Source organism: Bombina bombina, chromosome 2 (genome assembly GCF_027579735.1).
Source record: "Bombina bombina isolate aBomBom1 chromosome 2, aBomBom1.pri, whole genome shotgun sequence".
In the NCBI taxonomy this organism is placed as follows: domain Eukaryota; kingdom Metazoa; phylum Chordata; class Amphibia; order Anura; family Bombinatoridae; genus Bombina; species Bombina bombina.
In genome coordinates this window covers 229872565-229892078 of record NC_069500.1, presented here as the reverse complement: position 1 = coordinate 229892078, position 19514 = coordinate 229872565, and the positions used below count along the sequence as shown (strand labels likewise).

Below are 19514 nucleotides of genomic sequence, written 5' to 3'. Positions count from 1 at the left end.
TATGTTAATGAGTTCCCTTCACGCTTACCTGTAAATAGTGTTTTCCAATAAATTCACTTGCTTGCATTTGACTCTATGCTCCTCGCATTTCTTTCAAGCTCTAAGTATTTCTCATGGCCAGAGTGAGCACGGAGCATTACAAGCTAGGCTGCAGAGGTTAGTATATCAAAACGGAAGTACTTGGAGGACCGGAGACACACAGAAGTAAATACCGGAGCTGTTCCAGGAAGTTGACATTTCTACGGAGAGTTGAGCTAATATGATGCCGCTCCAGAAGGTACAACAGTGTTAACGGAGGATCAAAGGTATGTGCAAGGACTTATATTGGCATATTGTGCCTGAGTTTGTTTTGATAGTTAATCCAGCTCAACTTACCAGTGGTCTAATTCCTCCACTATATCACACTAGGAGAGGAGAGAGGGATATCTCCCTAGTGCTTGAACTGTGCTTCGTGATACATCAAGTTTCTCACATCGGTTTTGTCTTGTGGAGTTCTGCAGTGACTCCTTATACACCACTGTGTAGTGTATTCTTACTCATCACACCTGTAGTCACACCATATATATTTTCCCTCACATTGTTCTTATTGTTAAAGGCCCATGAAGAAGAAACTGATCTGGTAGAATAAGCAGTAATCCATTTACGAGGAAACTGACCCACCTCCAAGTAAGCTTTATGAATCAAAAGCTTCAATCAACAGGATAACGAAAAAGCAATAGCTGTCTGACCCTTTCTGGAACCAGAAAAAATAACAAACAAGCTAGAAGATTGTCTACAATCCTTAGTAGCCAGCAAAATGATCTTCAAAGCTCTTACTACATCCACAATATGGATAAGCCTCTTCCGTGGAATTCTTAGGACAAAAAGAAGGCACAACAATCTCACAATTGATATTGCCAGAAGACACCACTTTGGGCAAAAAAATAAAACTTAGTTCTCAAAACTGCGTTATCCTGATAAAAACAAGATCAATAGGTTCACAACAAAGAGCAGACAATTCAGAAACTCTTAAATAGCCAAAAGAAACAATACTTTCCAGGAAAAAGGCTGAATAATCAAATCATGCACAGGTTCAAAAGGAGGAACCTGCAAAACTCTTAAAACCAAATTAAGATTTTAAGGAGGAGAAATTGGTTTAATCACAGGCTTAATCCTGACTAAGGCCTTGACAAAATTCTGAATATTCAGACATTTAGCAATCTTCTAAAACAAGACAGAAAGAGAAGAGATCTAGCCTTTAAAGAACTAGTGGATAACCCCTTATCCAAACTGTCCTAAATAAATTAAAGAATTCTAAAAGATTGCCAACTTAACCCATGTTCTAGACACCAGGAAATAAAAGCCTTCCAAGCCTTGAGATAAATCTTCCTTGTCACAGGTTTATGGGCCTGAACCAAAGTTTCAATTACAGAATCATAAAAAGATTATCTGCCTTAAAATTAAGCGTTTAATCTCCAAGCCATCAAGTTTAGAGATTTTAGATTTGATTTCTCAGCGAGTTAATCAGATAAACCCTCACACCAAAGGATAGAGTCTGCTGCAATGCATGCAATACCAATTGATAGGCTAAAAAGAAAACCTGCTTAAAAAAAGTCCTTTCACTCAAAAGACTCTAATTTCCTATCCATAGGGTCTCTAAAAGAGGTACTATCCTCAAAGGGATAGTAGTATGCTTAGCCAAAGTATAAATACCCCCAACCACCTTAGGATTGGTTCCCCACAGCTCTAAAAAGTTGACGTGCACTAAGTAAAGGTGCAAAATAAAAGCTGACATGCGCATAAGCCAAAGTGCTTTAACCAAGAAAGGGGGCAAATACTTAATGCACCTCAAGTACTACTATAGGGTGAAATAAAGTTCTTATATTCCCAAGCAAAAATACCTGACATAATAGTCCCCAGGCTATAATATACCGATAAGAGCATACCTACTAATAGCCAACAGGCTAAGCAAGTGCCAATAACAACCCCCACCCTTACCTGATAGGCACCTATACTATTGAACTTACTATAAACAGAAGGAACTGCTACCAGTAGATAGCCAATCAAGTGATGTATGCATGACAGCAGATAATCTAAATTTATAGGATATAATGTTGAACCAACAGTTGGAGGCTAGGGACTGGTCCCTGCAAAACCTGTGGCAGGCTTGTTACTATCTCCCATAGGGTGTTTTTGTGTCACTACCCATTCTTCAAAGTCATCCCTCTGTCCAGACAGTAGCTATCAGTAGTATAAAACTGGACCTCAAATCAGTTTGTATGTATGTATGTACTGGGTACTTGTAAAGCACGGCTAATCACTCGTAAGAGTCTCAAGGCGCTGCTCATTTTATCAACCTCAGAAGGATGAAAGGCTGAATGGACCTCACCGGGGATCGAACCTGCAACCCTTGGGTTGCTACAGAACTCAGCCACAGTGCCTTAGCACCCTTCTCACAAACACCCGGAGCACCTTCACCTTCCTTCTGCAAAGACAAAACTAGTTTCCAGTAAGGCTCTTGGTATCTTTGCCTACTCCTACTGGTCAGGAGTATAATTTGTAGGAGTAATAGATTGTGCACTCTCATCACCTTTATGAAAGAAAAATAAATACTTAATGCTCCTAAAGGCCTACCTTGGGTGAAATAAGGTACTTATATACCCAAGCCTAAATGCCTGACATAATGGTCCCCAGACTATGATATGCCAATAAGAGAGTACCTACTAATAGCCTACAAGCTATGCAGGTGCCCAACAACCCCCAAACTTATCTGATAGGCACCCATACTACTGAAATTACCATTAGCAAAAAGAACTACTTCCAGTTGATAGCCAATCCATTGCTGTACACGTGACAGCAAAGGATCTAAATATATGGAGTATTACATTGAACTAACAGGAGGAGGCTAGAGACTGGTCCCTGCAACACATGTGACAGGCCTGTGTCTTACTCCAATAGGGTGTTCTTGTGCCACTACCCATACTCCAAAGACATCCCTCTGTCCAAACATAAGCTCTCTGAGGGGAAACTGAGCCTCAAATCGGTCTGAGAACCCTTCTCACAAACACCTGGAGCACCTCCCTTCTTCGCCTTCCTCCTGCGTAGGCAAAGATTACATTCCAGTAGAGTGGGATGGGTTTTAAGGGCTTTTGGAGTTTTGGCATCTTTGCCTCCTCCTAGTGGTCAGGAGTATAATTCCCAGCAGTAATAGATCGTGGACTATAACCACCTTTATGAAAGAAATGTTCTTAATTAAATAATTGATAAATTAGTCAATCACATTCTGGAAAATACTGAATTGTGAATGGAATTGATATTCAATAATACTTGATTATTCCAGCAAATATTTACCAAAATATAAAACACTCATATTTTTTTCAGATTTAAAGTTCAATTTGACTTACCTCATCAATCTCAGGAATATCATCAGCCAAAATTTCTATAAGCAAAGTGTGACTGGTTTCTCCTGGGGTAAATGTCACATTACCCAGATGACTTTTCAGGTCATGAATTGCAAGCTGTCCATTTACTGTGGCAACCCATTGGACAACAACTTTACCAAGGGTCCCAGAATTCCGAATTATTGGCAGATTTATCTTTACTGAATTGAAGTCAGGCTCATCAACTGTGAGTGACGTTACCTGAAAAACTAATATACCAATGCATTATATTTAACTGAGAAACATTCATATCTACTATTATGGAGCAACATATATTCAAAAGTCAAATATTTCACTAACCAAATAATCCATATGGGTCATCAGATGCTTCAATGATAATAATGGCCTCAGTTATCTCCCCTATTTGAGCTCCTCCTGTAGTATAATTAATGAGCAATACATGGAAGGATTCTTCCACTTCAGGATTAATGTCATTAATTATATAAATTGGCACAGCTTTGCTTGTTTCCCCTTCTAGTAACACAACATCTGATGAAGCTATGCTGTAATCTTCACCTAAAAAAATAAGTTTTTAAAGATAATTTTACACTGACAGCATAAGATTTGTTAATGAGTATGAATATCTGCTGTTGTACTAGTTAGCAATACGTGAAAGAGAATGCAGTCATTAACTTTCTAACAGAATATTCTAATAAATTCAAATTTATTTTGTTTTCAAAATAATCGGCTAGATTACGAGTTTTTCGTTTTGAGCTGTGCGGTGCTAACGAGCAGTTTTCCCTCACAGCTCACTTCCCTGGAGCGCTGGTATTACGGGTTTTCAGAAACCCGTCGTTGAAAGACAAGAAGTGAGCGTTGAGCAAAATTTTGCTCATTACCGCACTCCAATACCAGCGCTGCGTAAGTCAGAGGTGAGCTGGTCATAGGCGCTCATGTACGATTTCCCCATAGGAAACAACGGGGAGAGCCGGCTGAGAAACATCTGCAAAAAAGCAGCATAAAACTCAGTAACGCAGCCCCATTGATTCCTATGGGGAAATAAAAGTTATGTTTACACCTAACACCCTAACATGAACCCCGAGTCTAAACACCCCTAATCTTACACTTATTAACCCCTAATCTGCCGTCCCCGACATCGCCCACACCTACATTATATTATTAACCTCTAATCTGCCGCTCCGGACACCACCGCCACCTACATTATAGTTATGAACTCCTAATCTGCTGCCCCCAACATCGCCAACACCAACATTATATTTATTAAACCCTAATCTACCTCCCCCAATGTCACCACAACCTACCAACACTTTTTAACCCCTAATCTGCCGCCCCCAACGTCGCCGCCACTATATTAAAGTTATTAGCCACTAAACCTAAGTCTAACCCTAAACCTAACACCCACTAACTTAAATATAATTTGAATAAATCTAAATAAAATTCCTATCATTAACTACATTATTCCTATTTAAAACTAAATACTTACCTATAAAATAAACCCTAAGCTAGCTACAATATAACTAATAGTTACATTGTAGATATCTTAGGCCTAGATTTAGAGTTGGGCGGTAGCCGTCAAAACCAGCGTTAGAGGCTCCTAACGCTGGTTTTTACCGCCCTCTGGTATTTGGAGTCAGTCATTAAAGGGTCTAACGCTCACTTTTCAGCCGCAACTTTTCCATACCGCAGATCCCCTTACGTCAATTGCGTATCCTATCTTTTCAATGGGATCTTTCTAACGCCGGTATTTAGAGTCGTGGTTGAAGTGAGCGTTAGAAATCTAACGACAAAACTCCAGCCGCAGAAAAAAGTCAGTAGTTAAGAGCTTTCTGGGCTAACGCCAGTTTATAAAGCTCTTAACTACTGTGCTCTAAAGTACACTAACACCCATAAACTACCTATGTACCCCTAAACCGAGGTCCCCCCACATCGCCGCCACTCGATTACATTTTTTTAACCCCTAATCTGTCGACCGCCACCTACGTTATCCTTACGTACCCCTAATCTGCTGCCCCTAACACCGCCGACCCCTAAATTATATTTATTAGCCCCTAATCTGCCCCCCTCAACGTCGCCTCCACCTGCCTACACTTATTAACCCCTAATCTGCCGAGCGGATCTCACCGCTACTATAATAAAGTTATTAACCCCTAATCCGCCTCAATAACCCTATAATAAATAGTATTAACCCCTAATCTGCCGACTGGAGCTCACCGCTATTCTAATAAATGTATTAACCCCTAAAGCTAAGTCTAACCCTAACACTAACACCCCCTAAATTAAATATAATTTAAATCTAACGAAATAAATTAACTCTTATTAAATAAATTATTCCTATTTAAAGCTAAATACTTACCTGTAAAATAAATCCTAATATAGCTACAATATAAATTATAATTATATTATAGCTATTTTAGGATTTATATTTATTTTACAGGTAACTTTGTATTTATTTTAACCAGGTACAATAGCTATTAAATAGTTAAGAACTATTTAATAGCTAAAATAGATCAAATAATTACAAAATTACCTGTAAAATAAATCCTAACCTAAGTTACAATTAAACCTAACACTACACTATCAATAAATTAATTAAATAAAATACCTACAATTACCTACAATTAAACCTAACACTACACTATCAATAAATTAATTAAATACAATATCTACAAATAAATACAATGAAATAAACTAACTAAAGTACAAAAAATAAAAAAGAACTAAGTTACAAAAAAAAAATATTTACAAACATCAGAAAAATATTACAACAATTTTAAACTAATTACACCTACTCTAAGCCCCCTAATAAAATAACAAAAACCCCCAAAATAAAAAAATGCCCTACCCTATTCTAAATTACAAAAGTTCAAAGCTCTTTTACCTTACCAGCCCTGAACAGGGCCCTTTGCGGGGCATGCCCCAAAGAATTCAGCTCTTTTGCCTGTAAAAAAAACACATACAATACCCTCCCCCCCAACATTACAACCCACCACCCACATACCCCTAATCTAACCCAAACCCCCCTTAAATAAACCTAACACTAAGCTCCTGAAGATCTTCCTACCTTATCTTCACCATACCAGGTTCACCGATCGATCCAGAAGAGCTCCTCCGATGTCTTGATCCAAGCCCAAGCGGGGGGCTGAAGATGTCCACGTTCTGACTGAAGTCTTCATCCAAGTCTTCCCCGACATCGCCCACACCTACATTATATTATTAACCTCTAATCTGCCGCTCCGGACACCACCGCCACCTACATTATAGTTATGAACTCCTAATCTGCTGCCCCCAACATCGCCAACACCAACATTATATTTATTAAACCCTAATCTACCTCCCCCAATGTCACCACAACCTACCAACACTTTTTAACCCCTAATCTGCCGCCCCCAACGTCGCCGCCACTATATTAAAGTTATTAGCCACTAAACCTAAGTCTAACCCTAAACCTAACACCCACTAACTTAAATATAATTTGAATAAATCTAAATAAAATTCCTATCATTAACTACATTATTCCTATTTAAAACTAAATACTTACCTATAAAATAAACCCTAAGCTAGCTACAATATAACTAATAGTTACATTGTAGATATCTTAGGCCTAGATTTAGAGTTGGGCGGTAGCCGTCAAAACCAGCGTTAGAGGCTCCTAACGCTGGTTTTTACCGCCCTCTGGTATTTGGAGTCAGTCATTAAAGGGTCTAACGCTCACTTTTCAGCCGCAACTTTTCCATACCGCAGATCCCCTTACGTCAATTGCGTATCCTATCTTTTCAATGGGATCTTTCTAACGCCGGTATTTAGAGTCGTGGTTGAAGTGAGCGTTAGAAATCTAACGAAAAAACTCCAGCCGCAGAAAAAAGTCAGTAGTTAAGAGCCTTCTGGGCTAACGCCAGTTTATAAAGCTCTTAACTACTGTGCTCTAAAGTACACTAACACCCATAAACTACCTATGTACCCCTAAACCGAGGTCCCCCCACATCGCCGCCACTCGATTACATTTTTTTAACCCCTAATCTGTCGACCGCCACCTACGTTATCCTTACGTACCCCTAATCTGCTGCCCCTAACACCGCCAACCCCTAAATTATATTTATTAGCCCCTAATCTGCCCCCCTCAACGTCGCCTCCACCTGCCTACACTTATTAACCCCTAATCTGCCGAGCGGATCTCACCGCTACTATAATAAAGTTATTAACCCCTAATCCGCCTCAATAACCCTATAATAAATAGTATAAACCCCTAATCTGCCGACTGGAGCTCACCGCTATTCTAATAAATGTATTAACCCCTAAAGCTAAGTCTAACCCTAACACTTACACCCCCTAAATTAAATATAATTTAAATCTAACGAAATAAATTAACTCTTATTAAATAAATTATTCCTATTTAAAGCTAAATACTTACCTGTAAAATAAATCCTAATATAGCTACAATATAAATTATAATTATATTATAGCTATTTTAGGATTTATATTTATTTTACAGGTAACTTTGTATTTATCCAGGTACAATAGCTATTAAATAGTTAAGAACTATTTAATAGCTAAAATAGATCAAATAATTACAAAATTACCTGTAAAATAAATCCTAACCTAAGTTACAATTAAACCTAACACTACACTATCAATAAATTAATTAAATAAAATACCTACAATTACCTACAATTAAACCTAACACTACACTATCAATAAATTAATTAAATACAATATCTACAAATAAATACAATGAAATAAATGAAATAAACTAACTAAAGTACAAAAAATAAAAAAGAACTAAGTTACAAAAAAAAAATATTTACAAACATCAGAAAAATATTACAACAATTTTAAACTAATTACACCTACTCTAAGCCCCCTAATAAAATAACAAAAACCCCCAAAATAAAAAAATGCCCTACCCTATTCTAAATTACAAAAGTTCAAAGCTCTTTTACCTTACCAGCCCTGAACAGGGCCCTTTGCGGGGCATGCCCCAAAGAATTCAGCTCTTTTGCCTGTAAAAAAAACACATACAATACCCTCCCCCCCAACATTACAACCCACCACCCACATACCCCTAATCTAACCCAAACCCCCCTTAAATAAACCTAACACTAAGCTCCTGAAGATCTTCCTACCTTATCTTCACCATACCAGGTTCACCGATCGATCCAGAAGAGCTCCTCCGATGTCTTGATCCAAGCCCAAGCGGGGGGCTGAAGATGTCCACGTTCTGACTGAAGTCTTCATCCAAGCGGGAGCTGAAGATGTCCATGATCGGGCTGAAGTCTTCATCCAAGTGGGAGCTGAAGAGGTCCATGATCGGGCTGAAGTCTTCTATCAACGGCATCTTCAATCTTCTTTCTTCCGGATCCATGTTCATCCCGCCGACGCGGAACATCCATCTTCACCGACGATCAGAATTTTCCTACCTTAATTCCAATTGGCTGATAGAATCCTATCAGCCAATCGGAATTCGAGGGACGCCATCTTGGATGACATCCCTTAAAGGAACCGTCATTCGTCGGGAAGTCGTCGGTGAAGATGGATGTTCCACGTCGGCGGGATGAACATGGATCCGGAAGAAAGAAGATTGAAGATGCCGTTGATAGAAGACTTCAGCCCGATCATGGACCTCTTCAGCTCCCGCTTGGATGAAGACTTCAGCCCGATCATGGACCTCTACAGCTCACGCTTGGATGAAGACTTCAGTCGGATCATGGACATCTTCAGCCCCCCGCTTGGGCTTGGATCAAGACATCGGAGGAGCTCTTCTGGATCGATCGGTGAACCTGGTATGGTGAAGATAAGTTAGGAAGATCTTCAGGGGCTTAGTGTTAGGTTTATTTAAGGGGGGTTTGGGTTAGATTAGGGGTATGTGGGTGGTGGGTTGTAATGTTGGGGGGGGGTATCGTATGTGTTTTTTTTACAGGCAAAAGAGCTGAATTCTTTGGGGCATGCCCCGCAAAGGGCCCTGTTCAGGGCTGGTAAGGTAAAAGAGCTTTGAACTTTTGTAATTTAGAATAGGGTAGGGCATATTTTTATTTTGGGGGTCTTTGTTATTTTATTAGGGGGCTTAGAGTAGGTGTAATTAGTTTAAAATTGTTGTAATATTTTTCTGATGTTTGTAAATATTTTTTTATTTTTTGTACTTTAGTTAGTTTATTTCTTTGTATTTATTTGTAGATATTGTATTTAATTAATGTATTGATAGTGTAGTGTTAGGTTTAATTGTAGGTAATTGTAGGTATTTTATTTAATTAATTTATTGATAGTGTAGTGTTAGGTTTAATTGTAACTTAGGTTAGGATTTATTTTACAGGTAATTTTGTAATTATTTTAACTATTTTAGCTATTAAATAGTTCTTAACTATTTAATAGCTATTGTACCTGGTTAAAATAAATACAAAGTTACCTGTAAAATAAATATAAATCCTAAAATAGCTATAATATAATTATAATTTATATTGTAGCTATATTAGGATTTATTTTACAGGTAAGTATTTAGCTTTAAATAGGAATAATTTATTTAATAAGAGTTAATTTATTTAGTTAGATTTAAATTATATTTAATTTAGGGGGGTGTTAGTGTTAGACTTAGCTTTAGGGGTTAATACATTTATTAGAATAGCGGTGAGCTCCACTCAGCAGATTAGGGGTTAATGTTTGAAGTTTGGTGTCGGCGATGTTAGGGAGGGCAGATTAGGGGTTAATACTATTTATTATAGGGTTATTGAGGCAGAAGTGAGGCGGATTAGGGGTTAATAACTTTATTATAATAGCGGTGCGGTCCGCTCGGCAGATTAGGGGTTAATAAGTGTAGGCAGGTGGAGGCGACGTTGTGGGGGGCAGATTAGGGGTTAATAAATATAATATAGGGGTCGGCGGTGTTAGGGGCAGCAGATTAGGGGTACATAGGGATAATGTAAGTAGCGGCGGTTTACGTTGCGGCAGATTAGGGGTTAAAAAAAATATGCAGGTGTCAACGATAGCGGGGGCGGCAGAATAGGGGTTAATAAGTGTAAGGTTAGGGGTGTTTAGACTCGGGGTACATGTTAGAAGTGTTTCCCCATAGCAAACAATGGGGCTGCGTTAGGAGCTGAACGCTGCTTTTTTGCAGGTGTTAGGTTTTTTTTCACCTCAAACAGCCCCATTGTTTTCTATGGGGGAATCGTGCACAAGCACGTTTTTGAAGCTGGCTGCGTCCGTAAGCACCGCTGGTATCGAGAGTTGAAGTTGCGGTAAATATGCTCTACGCTCCTTTTTTGGAGCCTAACGCAGCCATTCTGTGAACTCTAAATACCAGCGGTATTTAAAAGGCGCGGCCAGAAAAAAGCCAGCGTAGCTAACGCACCCCTTTGGCCGCAGAACTCTAAATCTAGGCGTTAGGGTTTATTTTTATTTTACAGGCAAGTTTGTATTTATTTTAACTAGGTAGAATAGTTATTAAATAGTTATTAACTATTTACTAACTACATAAAATAAAGGCAAATTTACCTGTAAAATAAAACCTAACCTAAGATAAACTAACACCTAACACTACATTACAATTAAATAAATTACTTAAATTAAATAAATTACCTAAATTAAATACAATTAAATAAATTAAATTAGCTAAAGTACAACCCCCCCCCCACTAAATTACAGAAAATAATAAACAAATTACAAGATATTTAGGGCCTTTTTCGTGGGCATTGACCCAAAGTGATCAGCTCTTTTACCTGTAAAAAATAATACAAACAACCCCCCAACAGTAAAACCCACCACCCACACAACCAACCCCCCAAATAAAATACTATATAAAAAAACCTAAGCTCCCCATTGCCCTGAAAAGGGCATTTGGATGGGCATTGCCCTTAAAAGGGCAGTTAGGTCTTTTGCCGCCCAAACTCTAATCTAAAAATAAAACCCACCCAATACACCCTTAAAAAACCTAACACTAACCCCCTGAAGATCGACTTACCGGGAGACGTCTTCATCCAAGCTGGGCCGAAGTCCTCAACGAAGCCGGGAGAAGTCTTCATCCAAGCCGGGCGAAGTGGTCCTCCAGACAGGCAGAAGTCTTCATCCAGACGGCATCTTCTATCTTCATCCATCCGGCGTGGAGCTGGTCCATCTGCAAGACATCCGACGCGGAGCATCCTCTTCATCCGGAGTCTTCTTACTGAATGAAGGTACCCTTAGATTATCAGCCAATCGGAATTAAGGTAGAAAAAATCCTATTGGCTGATGCCAATAGAATAGAATGCAAGCTCAATCCTATTGGCTGATTGCATCAGCCAATAGGATTTTTTCTACCTTAATTCCGATTGGCTGATAGAATTCTATCAGCCAATCAGAATCTAAGGGACGCCATTTTGGATGACTTCACTTAAATGTACCTTCATTCAGTTAGAAGACTCCGGATGAAGATGCTCCGCGTCGGCTGTCTTGAAGATGGACAAGCTCCGCGCCGGATGGATGAAGATAGAAGATGCTGTCTGGATGAAGACTTCTGCCCGTCTGGAGGACCACTTCGCCCGGCTTGGATGAAGACTTCTCCCGGCTTCGTTGAGGACTGTGGCCTGGCTTGGATGAAGACTTCTCCCGGTAAGTCGATCTTCAGGGGGTTAGTGTTAGGTTTTTTAAGGGTGTATTGGTTGGGTTTTATTTTTAGGTTAGGGTTTGGGCGGCAAAAGAGCTAACTGACCTTTTAAGGGCAATGCCCATCCAAATGACCTTTTCAGGGCAATGGGGAGCTTAGGTTTTTTTATATAGTATTTTATTTGGGGGGTTGGTTGTGTGGGTGGTGGGTTTTACTGTTGGGGGTGTTGTTTGTATTATTTTTTACAGGTAAAAGAGCTGATCACTTTGGGGCAATGCCCACGAAAAAGGCCCTTTTAAGGGCTATTGGTAGTTTAGTTTAGGCTAGAGGTTTTTTTTTTTATTTTGGGGGGGGGCTTTTTTATTTTAATAGGGCTATTAGATTAGGTGTAATTAGTTTAAATATCTTGTAATTTGTTTATTATTTTCTGTAATTTAGTGTTTGTTTGTTTTTGTACTTTAGCTAATTTAATTTAATTTAATTTAATTTAGGTAATTGTATTTAATTTAGGTAATTTATTTTATTATAGTGTAGTGTTAGGTGTTAGAGTAACTTAGGTTAGGTTTTATTTTACAGGTAAATTTGTCTTTATTTTAGCTGGGTAGTTATTAAATAGTTAATAACTATTTAATAACTATTCTACCTAGTTAAAATAAATTTGCCTATAAAATAAAAATAAACCCTAAGCTAGCTACAATGTAACTATTAGTTATATTGTAGCTATCTTAGGGTTTATTTTACAGGTAAGTATTTAGTTTTAAATAGGAATAATTTAGTTAATTATAGGAATATTTATTTAGATTTAATTAAATTATATTTAAGTTAGTGGGTGTTAGGTTTAGGGTTAGACTTAGGTTTAGGGGTTATTAACTTTAATATAGTGGTGGCGACGTTGTGGGCGGCAGATTAGGGGTTAATAAATGTAGGTAGGTGGCGGCGACATTGGGGGCGGCAGAATAGGGGTTAATACATATAATGTAGGTGGCGGCGGTGTTGGGGGCAGCAGATTAGGGGTTCATAAATAAAATGTAGGTGGCGGCGGTGTCCAGAGTGGCAGATTAGGGGTTAATAATTATAATGTAGGTGCCAGTGATGTCGGGGGGCGCAGATTAGGGGTTAACCCCTTAATGACCGAGGACGTGCAGGGTACGTCCTCAAAAAAAAGGCAGTTAACGCCTGAGGACGTACCCTGCACGTCCTCGGTGTGGAAAGCAGCTGGAAGCGATCCTGCTCGCTTCCAGCTGCTTTCCGGTTATTGCAGTGATGCCTCGATATGGAGGCATCCTGCAATAACCATGTATGGCCATCCGATGCAGAGAGAGCCACTCTGTGGCCCTCTCTGCACCGGACATCGATGGCCGGTATCGTTGGTGGGAGCCGACGTGGGAGGCGGGTGGCGGCCATCGATGGGTCCAGTGATGTGGAGGGGGGGCGGGATCGTGGGCGGGGATGACCCGGGGGCGCGCACGGGTGCGCGCGCGTGCACGATAGGGAGGGGGCGGGCGCGTGCACGGGAGGGAGCGGGTGGGAACCGCTACACTACAGAAAATATGAACCATAGGATTTGCTCATCAGGGTTCTAAAACATAAAATTAATCAAAATAAAAAGCGAAATCAGGGGGTGTTGGGTTAGTATGTGGGAGGGAAGCTACACTACAGAAAAAAAAATGGGGAAAAATAAAAAAAAAAAACCTTTTTTTCTGCAAATTGGGTACTGGCAGATAGCTGCCAGTACCCAAGATGGCCCCCAAAAAGGCAAAGGGGGATGGTTAGAGAGATGTTTGAGGGGGGATCAGGGAGGTTGGGGGCTAAGGGGGATCCTAAACAGCAGCATATGTAAATATGCTATACAATTTTTTTTTTAAAAAAAACAAAGATTCCCTTTATTTTTGTACTGGCAGACATTCTGCCAGTACTTAAGATGGCGGGGAAAATTGTGGGGTGGGGGAGGGAAGGGAGCTGTTTGGGAGGGATCAGGGGGTGTGATGTGTCAGGTGGGAGGTTGATCTCTACACTAAAGCTAAAATTAACCCTGCAAGCTCCCTACAAGCTACCTAATTAACCCCTTCACTGCTAGACATAATACACGTGTGATGTGCAGCGGCATTTAGCGGCCTTCTAATTACCAAAAAGCAACGCCAAAGTCATATATGTCTGCTATTTCTGAACAAAGGGGATCCCAGAGAAGCATTGACAACCATTTGTGACATAATTGCTCAAGCTGCTTGTAAATGATTTCAGTGAGAAACCTAAAATTGTGAAAAATGTAACGTTTTTTTTAATTTGATCGCATCTGGCGGTGAAATGGTGGCATGAAATATACCACAATGGGCCTAGATCAATACTTTGGGTTGTCTACTACACTACACTAAAGCTAAAATTAACCCTAGACGCTCCCTACATGCTCCCTAATTAACCCCTTCACTGCTGGGCATAATACACTTGTGGTGCGCAGTGGCATTTAGCGTCCTTCTAATTACCAAAAAGCAACAACAAAAGCCATACATGTCTGCTATTTCTGAACAAAGGGGATCTCAGAGAATAATTTATAACCATTTATGCCATAATTGCACAAGTTGTTTGTAAATAATTTCAGTGAGAAACCTAAAGTTTGTCAAAAAAATTGTGAAAAAGTGAACGATTTTCTTTATTTGATTGCATTTGGCGGTGAAATGGTGGGATGAAATATACCAAAATGGGCCTAGATCAATACTTTGGGGTGTCTTCTAAAAAAAATATATACATGTTAAGGGATTTTCAGGGATTCCTGAAAGATATCAGTGTCCCAATGTAACTAGCGCTAATTTTGAAAAAAAGGGGTTTGGAAATAGCAAAGTGCTACTTGTATTTATTGCCTTATAACTTACAAAAAAAGCAAAGAACATGTAAACATTGGGTATTTCTAAACTCAGGACAAAATTTAGAAACTATTTAGCATGGGTGTTTTTTTGTGGTTGTAGATGTGTAACAGATTTTGGGGGTCAAAGTTAGAAAAAGTGTGTTTTTTTCCATTTTTTCCTCATATTATATAATTTTTTTTATAGTAAATTATAAGATATGATGAAAATAATGGTATCTTTAAAAAGTCCACTTAATGGCGAGAAAAACGGTATATAATATGTGTGGGTACAGTAAATGAGTAAGAGGAAAATTACAGCTAAACACAAACACTGCAGAAATGTAAAAATAGCCTTGGTCCCAAACGGCCAGAAAATGGAAAAGTGCTGCGGTCATTAAGGGGTTAATAAATATAATGCAGGTGTCGGCAATGTTGGGGGCAGCAGATTAGGGGTTCATAAATATAATGTAGGTGGCAGCGGTGTCCGAAGCAGCAGATTAGGGGTTAAAAATTTTATAGTGTTTGCGATATGGGAGGGCCTTGGTTTAGGGGTTAATAGGTAGTTTATGTGTGTTAGTGTACTTTTTAGCACTTTAGTTATGAGTTTTAGGTTATGGCGTTGTACCATAAAACTTTTAACTACTGACTTTTAAATGCGTTAGGACTCTTTTTGGCCTCACTTTTTGGCCTCCCAGGACAGACTCGTAATACCAGCGCTATGGATGTCCCATAGAAAAAAGACTTTACGAAGTTTACGTAAGTCGTTTTGCGGTAAGGCCAAAAAAGTGTGCGGTCACCCTAAACCTGCAAGACTCGTAATACCAGCAGGCGTAAAAAAGCAGAGTTAGTACCTCTTAACGCTACTTTTTTACCCTAACGCACAACTTGTAATCTAGCCGATAGTTTTTAAAATTCTAATGAAACATGAAATACGTGATTTTGTAACACAACCAGGACTGCAAGGTAGTCTTTTATTTTCACCATTTTTCCATTAAAGGAACATTAAACTGCTGGGCACTTCTACAATAGCATGGTAACTACTCACTATGCTATTGATTTCCCTCTTGTTTCTGCAGCTCTATTTAAATCTGTTCTCTTAAACGCATTAAAAGGTGACAAATGCAAAAAAAAAAAGTAAATTAGAACAAGATATTTAATTAAAGGTAATCTTGAAAACAATGGGAAGACTAAATGAAAATTAAAGATTAAAGGGACAGTCAACACTAAAATTGTTATTGTTTAAAAAGATAGACAATGGGGCGGAGTCAGCCAGCAACAGGAGCAGACATGTTTTTACCTTGCTCTGCTGCTTGGGGAATTAATTTCACCAAAATATATTAAAACCACTATCTAAATACACTTTTCACCCAGCCAAGCTCTTACTTATTTATAGGCAGTGGTTTTGATAACAGCTAGGTATCTGATTAAGGGTACACAAAGACCCAGACTCGGAGTTGCATAGGCCTCTGGACTCAGTTGAGCAGTATCGGACCAGCAAGCCGAGTAGCAGAAACAACCAGTGCACTCTATTAACTTTATTTCTTTGAGCATGGAGGAAGAGAATATCATGATCTGCAATCTATTACTGGAACTGGATCTAAAGTTATCCATTGTATTCGAAGACCTCAGATCTCTAATAAAAGGTGCGCACATGGCATCTGGCCGTCTGCCATATCTACACCTGAGCCATCCATTATAGCCAAAGCACAGCCCGAGGACGCACAAATAGATGGGTACGCATCTGTTAGAGAAGATGAACTAACCGATATTCAGAGGAACACATCAGCATGCCGCATACCCTTCTCTTCAGCCCCGGACATGGGGGATGTGACCGCCGCTGAGCAGGGGATCGATGTTATGGATGTACGAGTAGTTGGAACTTCTCGAGATGCTGAGTCACATGGTTACTGTCTTGCCGGTTCTTCGGGCCGATGTGGTCTGAGCAGTGTTCTGGAGATTGTGCTGACATCGGTGAGCAGGACCACTGCATCTGCTACCACAGTTGCTTCAGTTTCACCATCGGAGATGTATGGGCGGCTTGGGGGTGTGAGAGTGAGAGAGACTTCAGCAGATGTTCCGTGGACATGCAGCTAAGGGCTAGCGTCTGTAGTTTGCCAATCCAGGAGTTCCGCTCCAGATATAATAACTTGCCCCATATACTGGCATATACAGTTGAATCTATGTTGCCCCAATTCAAATCTGGAATAGGTTAATTCTTTAAAAATTCTGGCCTGCCTTTTGTGTGACTCTGCTACTCACTATTAAAAGCAGCCGTTAACGTTGTTGGATCCTTGGACTCATTTCCCGCATGAGCATAGGCACCTCATACTTGTTTAAATAGACTTCATTTTTTTTCTCTACCATCTTTGTAATGCTGAGTTTTTTACTTTAGTTATTTAGTCACATATGGTTGTAATTGCTCATATCACTGCAAATACTAATACACAATCTTTCCTTGCTAGGTTGTATATGTATGTGTAATTATATAAATATATGTATATGTTTACTTACATAGCGCTGTTTAATGCCAACTGCCTATAACACACCACATCTATGATGTCTGTTTATCTTTCCATAGCTTCATAGCATTTTCTAATTTTGTTAATTATTGTGTTAGTATGTTTTATATTTATTATGTTCATGTGTTGTTATACAAGATCAGTACTTCATTGCATCGGAATTTGAGACTATGTAGCAGATAAATTTGTGATGTGCCTCCTACAGAGGTATCTCTGAGTATCAATTGCCCTTATGTCCCCCTGGTCCCATACAAAAGCAACAGACACGCAAATGACTTGTGATAGGCAGTAGGATTCCTAGGATACAAAATCCTCCATGTTATGTATGTTTGCCTGAGCCTGTTCTGCTGGTTGCGGCCGAGCCAGCGAATTTGGAACTATTTGCTTTAACCAATGTGAGGTGAGGTACAATTGAGAGTTACTGCAGATCTTGAAATTAATATTCTGCTTATCCAGATAAAGTTTATAGCTAAGATTAGCTTCCCTGACAGCACAAATTAGGACTGTAGACATGCTCCTCTTAGGTAGTAATGTATACATTTATTTGCTATCTCTAGCTTGTGTTTTCCCTTTCCCACTTGTAACTGTATGGTTGGAGAAGAGCTCATGAATGGTCCTATTTACAGCATAATACTTTATTAAGAGTTTTATTACTCTCTGCGCCTCCTCCCCTCCTTTACCCACCCCTAATACTGTGTTTTGTAGCAAAATTATTATGTTCTGTGTGGGAGGGTGGTACACTCCCAGCATTTAGGTTGGGATTTATACAGAGTGGCTTTGGTCCGCTATTTCCAGCTTCATATTTATGTTTTCATAGATTTATACAAGTTCTGTATATTTCAAAAGGTAGTTCATCAGTTCAAAATCTATACATCTTATATATCGTTGTATTATATATTCAGTAAGTAACTATTATTATTGCGCATCATGGTCTAAGAGTGACCGTATATCGCTTTAGCCCTTTTACCTCCAGTGATATCAGTTATAGGTGTATTAGTAGCTTATACATTATTTAAGAGGTTCATAAAAGTATATTCCGTTCTAGTTTGCCTCCATAGGCACTAACTATTAGGTTGGGACCCAAGAGTGGTCTTACAATATCATAGGAGGTTTCTATAAGAATATAAAAGGAGGTTTAAGTTGCACCAATTTATAATATGTGGGTTGATTTATTATTATTGGAATATGTGTCTATTGTGGTACCTATTTTGCTGTATTCGGCGATTGTATTATCTCCAATTTGTATCTGATTTGTATATTCTTATTCTGGTACATAAGTTGCCTTTTTTCCTGTTTCCTTTGAATGGTGACACATTATAGTTGCAATGTAATTTATGTTGAAAACCTCAATAAAATATAAATGTTTAAAAAAAAAAAAAAAAGATATACAGCACCTTTATTACTTATTCCCAGCTTTGCACAGCCAACATTGTCATATTCATATACTTTAGAACATTTAAACCTCTACATTTCTGCCTGTTACTTTAAGATTCCTAGGTCAATCTTCATGTAGTTTTCCATTGTGTTCCACACAGTGAAAGCAAAATGCAACCAGAACTGTTTTACCACAGCACCTGCACATTTGCTAGAGTAGCAGTCACTTTATGGATGAAGAGTTCTACTTCCTTAAATAGTACAATAGAATGTTTTAAAACAATGCTTTTCTTTTTGAAAAAGAGATGTTTATGATCTGGATAAAACCAACATTTTCTGTGTGAGCTGTCCTTGTCAGCCAATGTGGCCTTTTCAAAATTAAGCAAACCTGTGATTCACATCAAAAATTGTCTCAAAATCAGGCAGTGGCATTTAAAATCAAGCAAAGGGGCCTATCTATCAAGCTCCGTAAGGTGGCCCGTAAGATGGCCCGTGTCACAAAGACCGCTGCTCCATAACCTGTCCGCCTGCTCTGAGCAGGCGGACAGACATTGCCGGATATCAACCTGATTGAGTACGATCGGGTTGATTGACACCCCCCTGCTTGCGGCCCATTGGCCACGAGTCTGCAGGGGGCGGCGTTGCAACAGCAACTCTTGTGAGCTGCTGGTGCAATGCTGAATGCGGCGAGCGTATAGCTCGCCGTATTAAGCGAGGTCTGGCGGACCTGATCCGCACTGTCAGATCAGGTCCGCCAGACTTTCTTAAATAGGGGCCAAAGTGTGAACATTTTCAAGCAAAAATATGATTCAAGCTACCTATTTTCGGCTGCATGA

The 19514-nt window shown here is 39.3% G+C and overlaps 1 protein-coding gene across 1 annotated transcript in view; it reads right to left on the bottom strand.

Moving 5' to 3' along the window:
* Positions 1-19514, bottom strand: part of ADGRV1 (adhesion G protein-coupled receptor V1) — a 1190013-nt gene that overhangs the window by 890969 nt on the left and 279530 nt on the right. Inside the window, 2 exon segments of the mRNA XM_053699719.1 lie at positions 3384-3628; positions 3720-3935. Coding sequence (XP_053555694.1) covers positions 3384-3628; positions 3720-3935 — 461 coding nt within the window.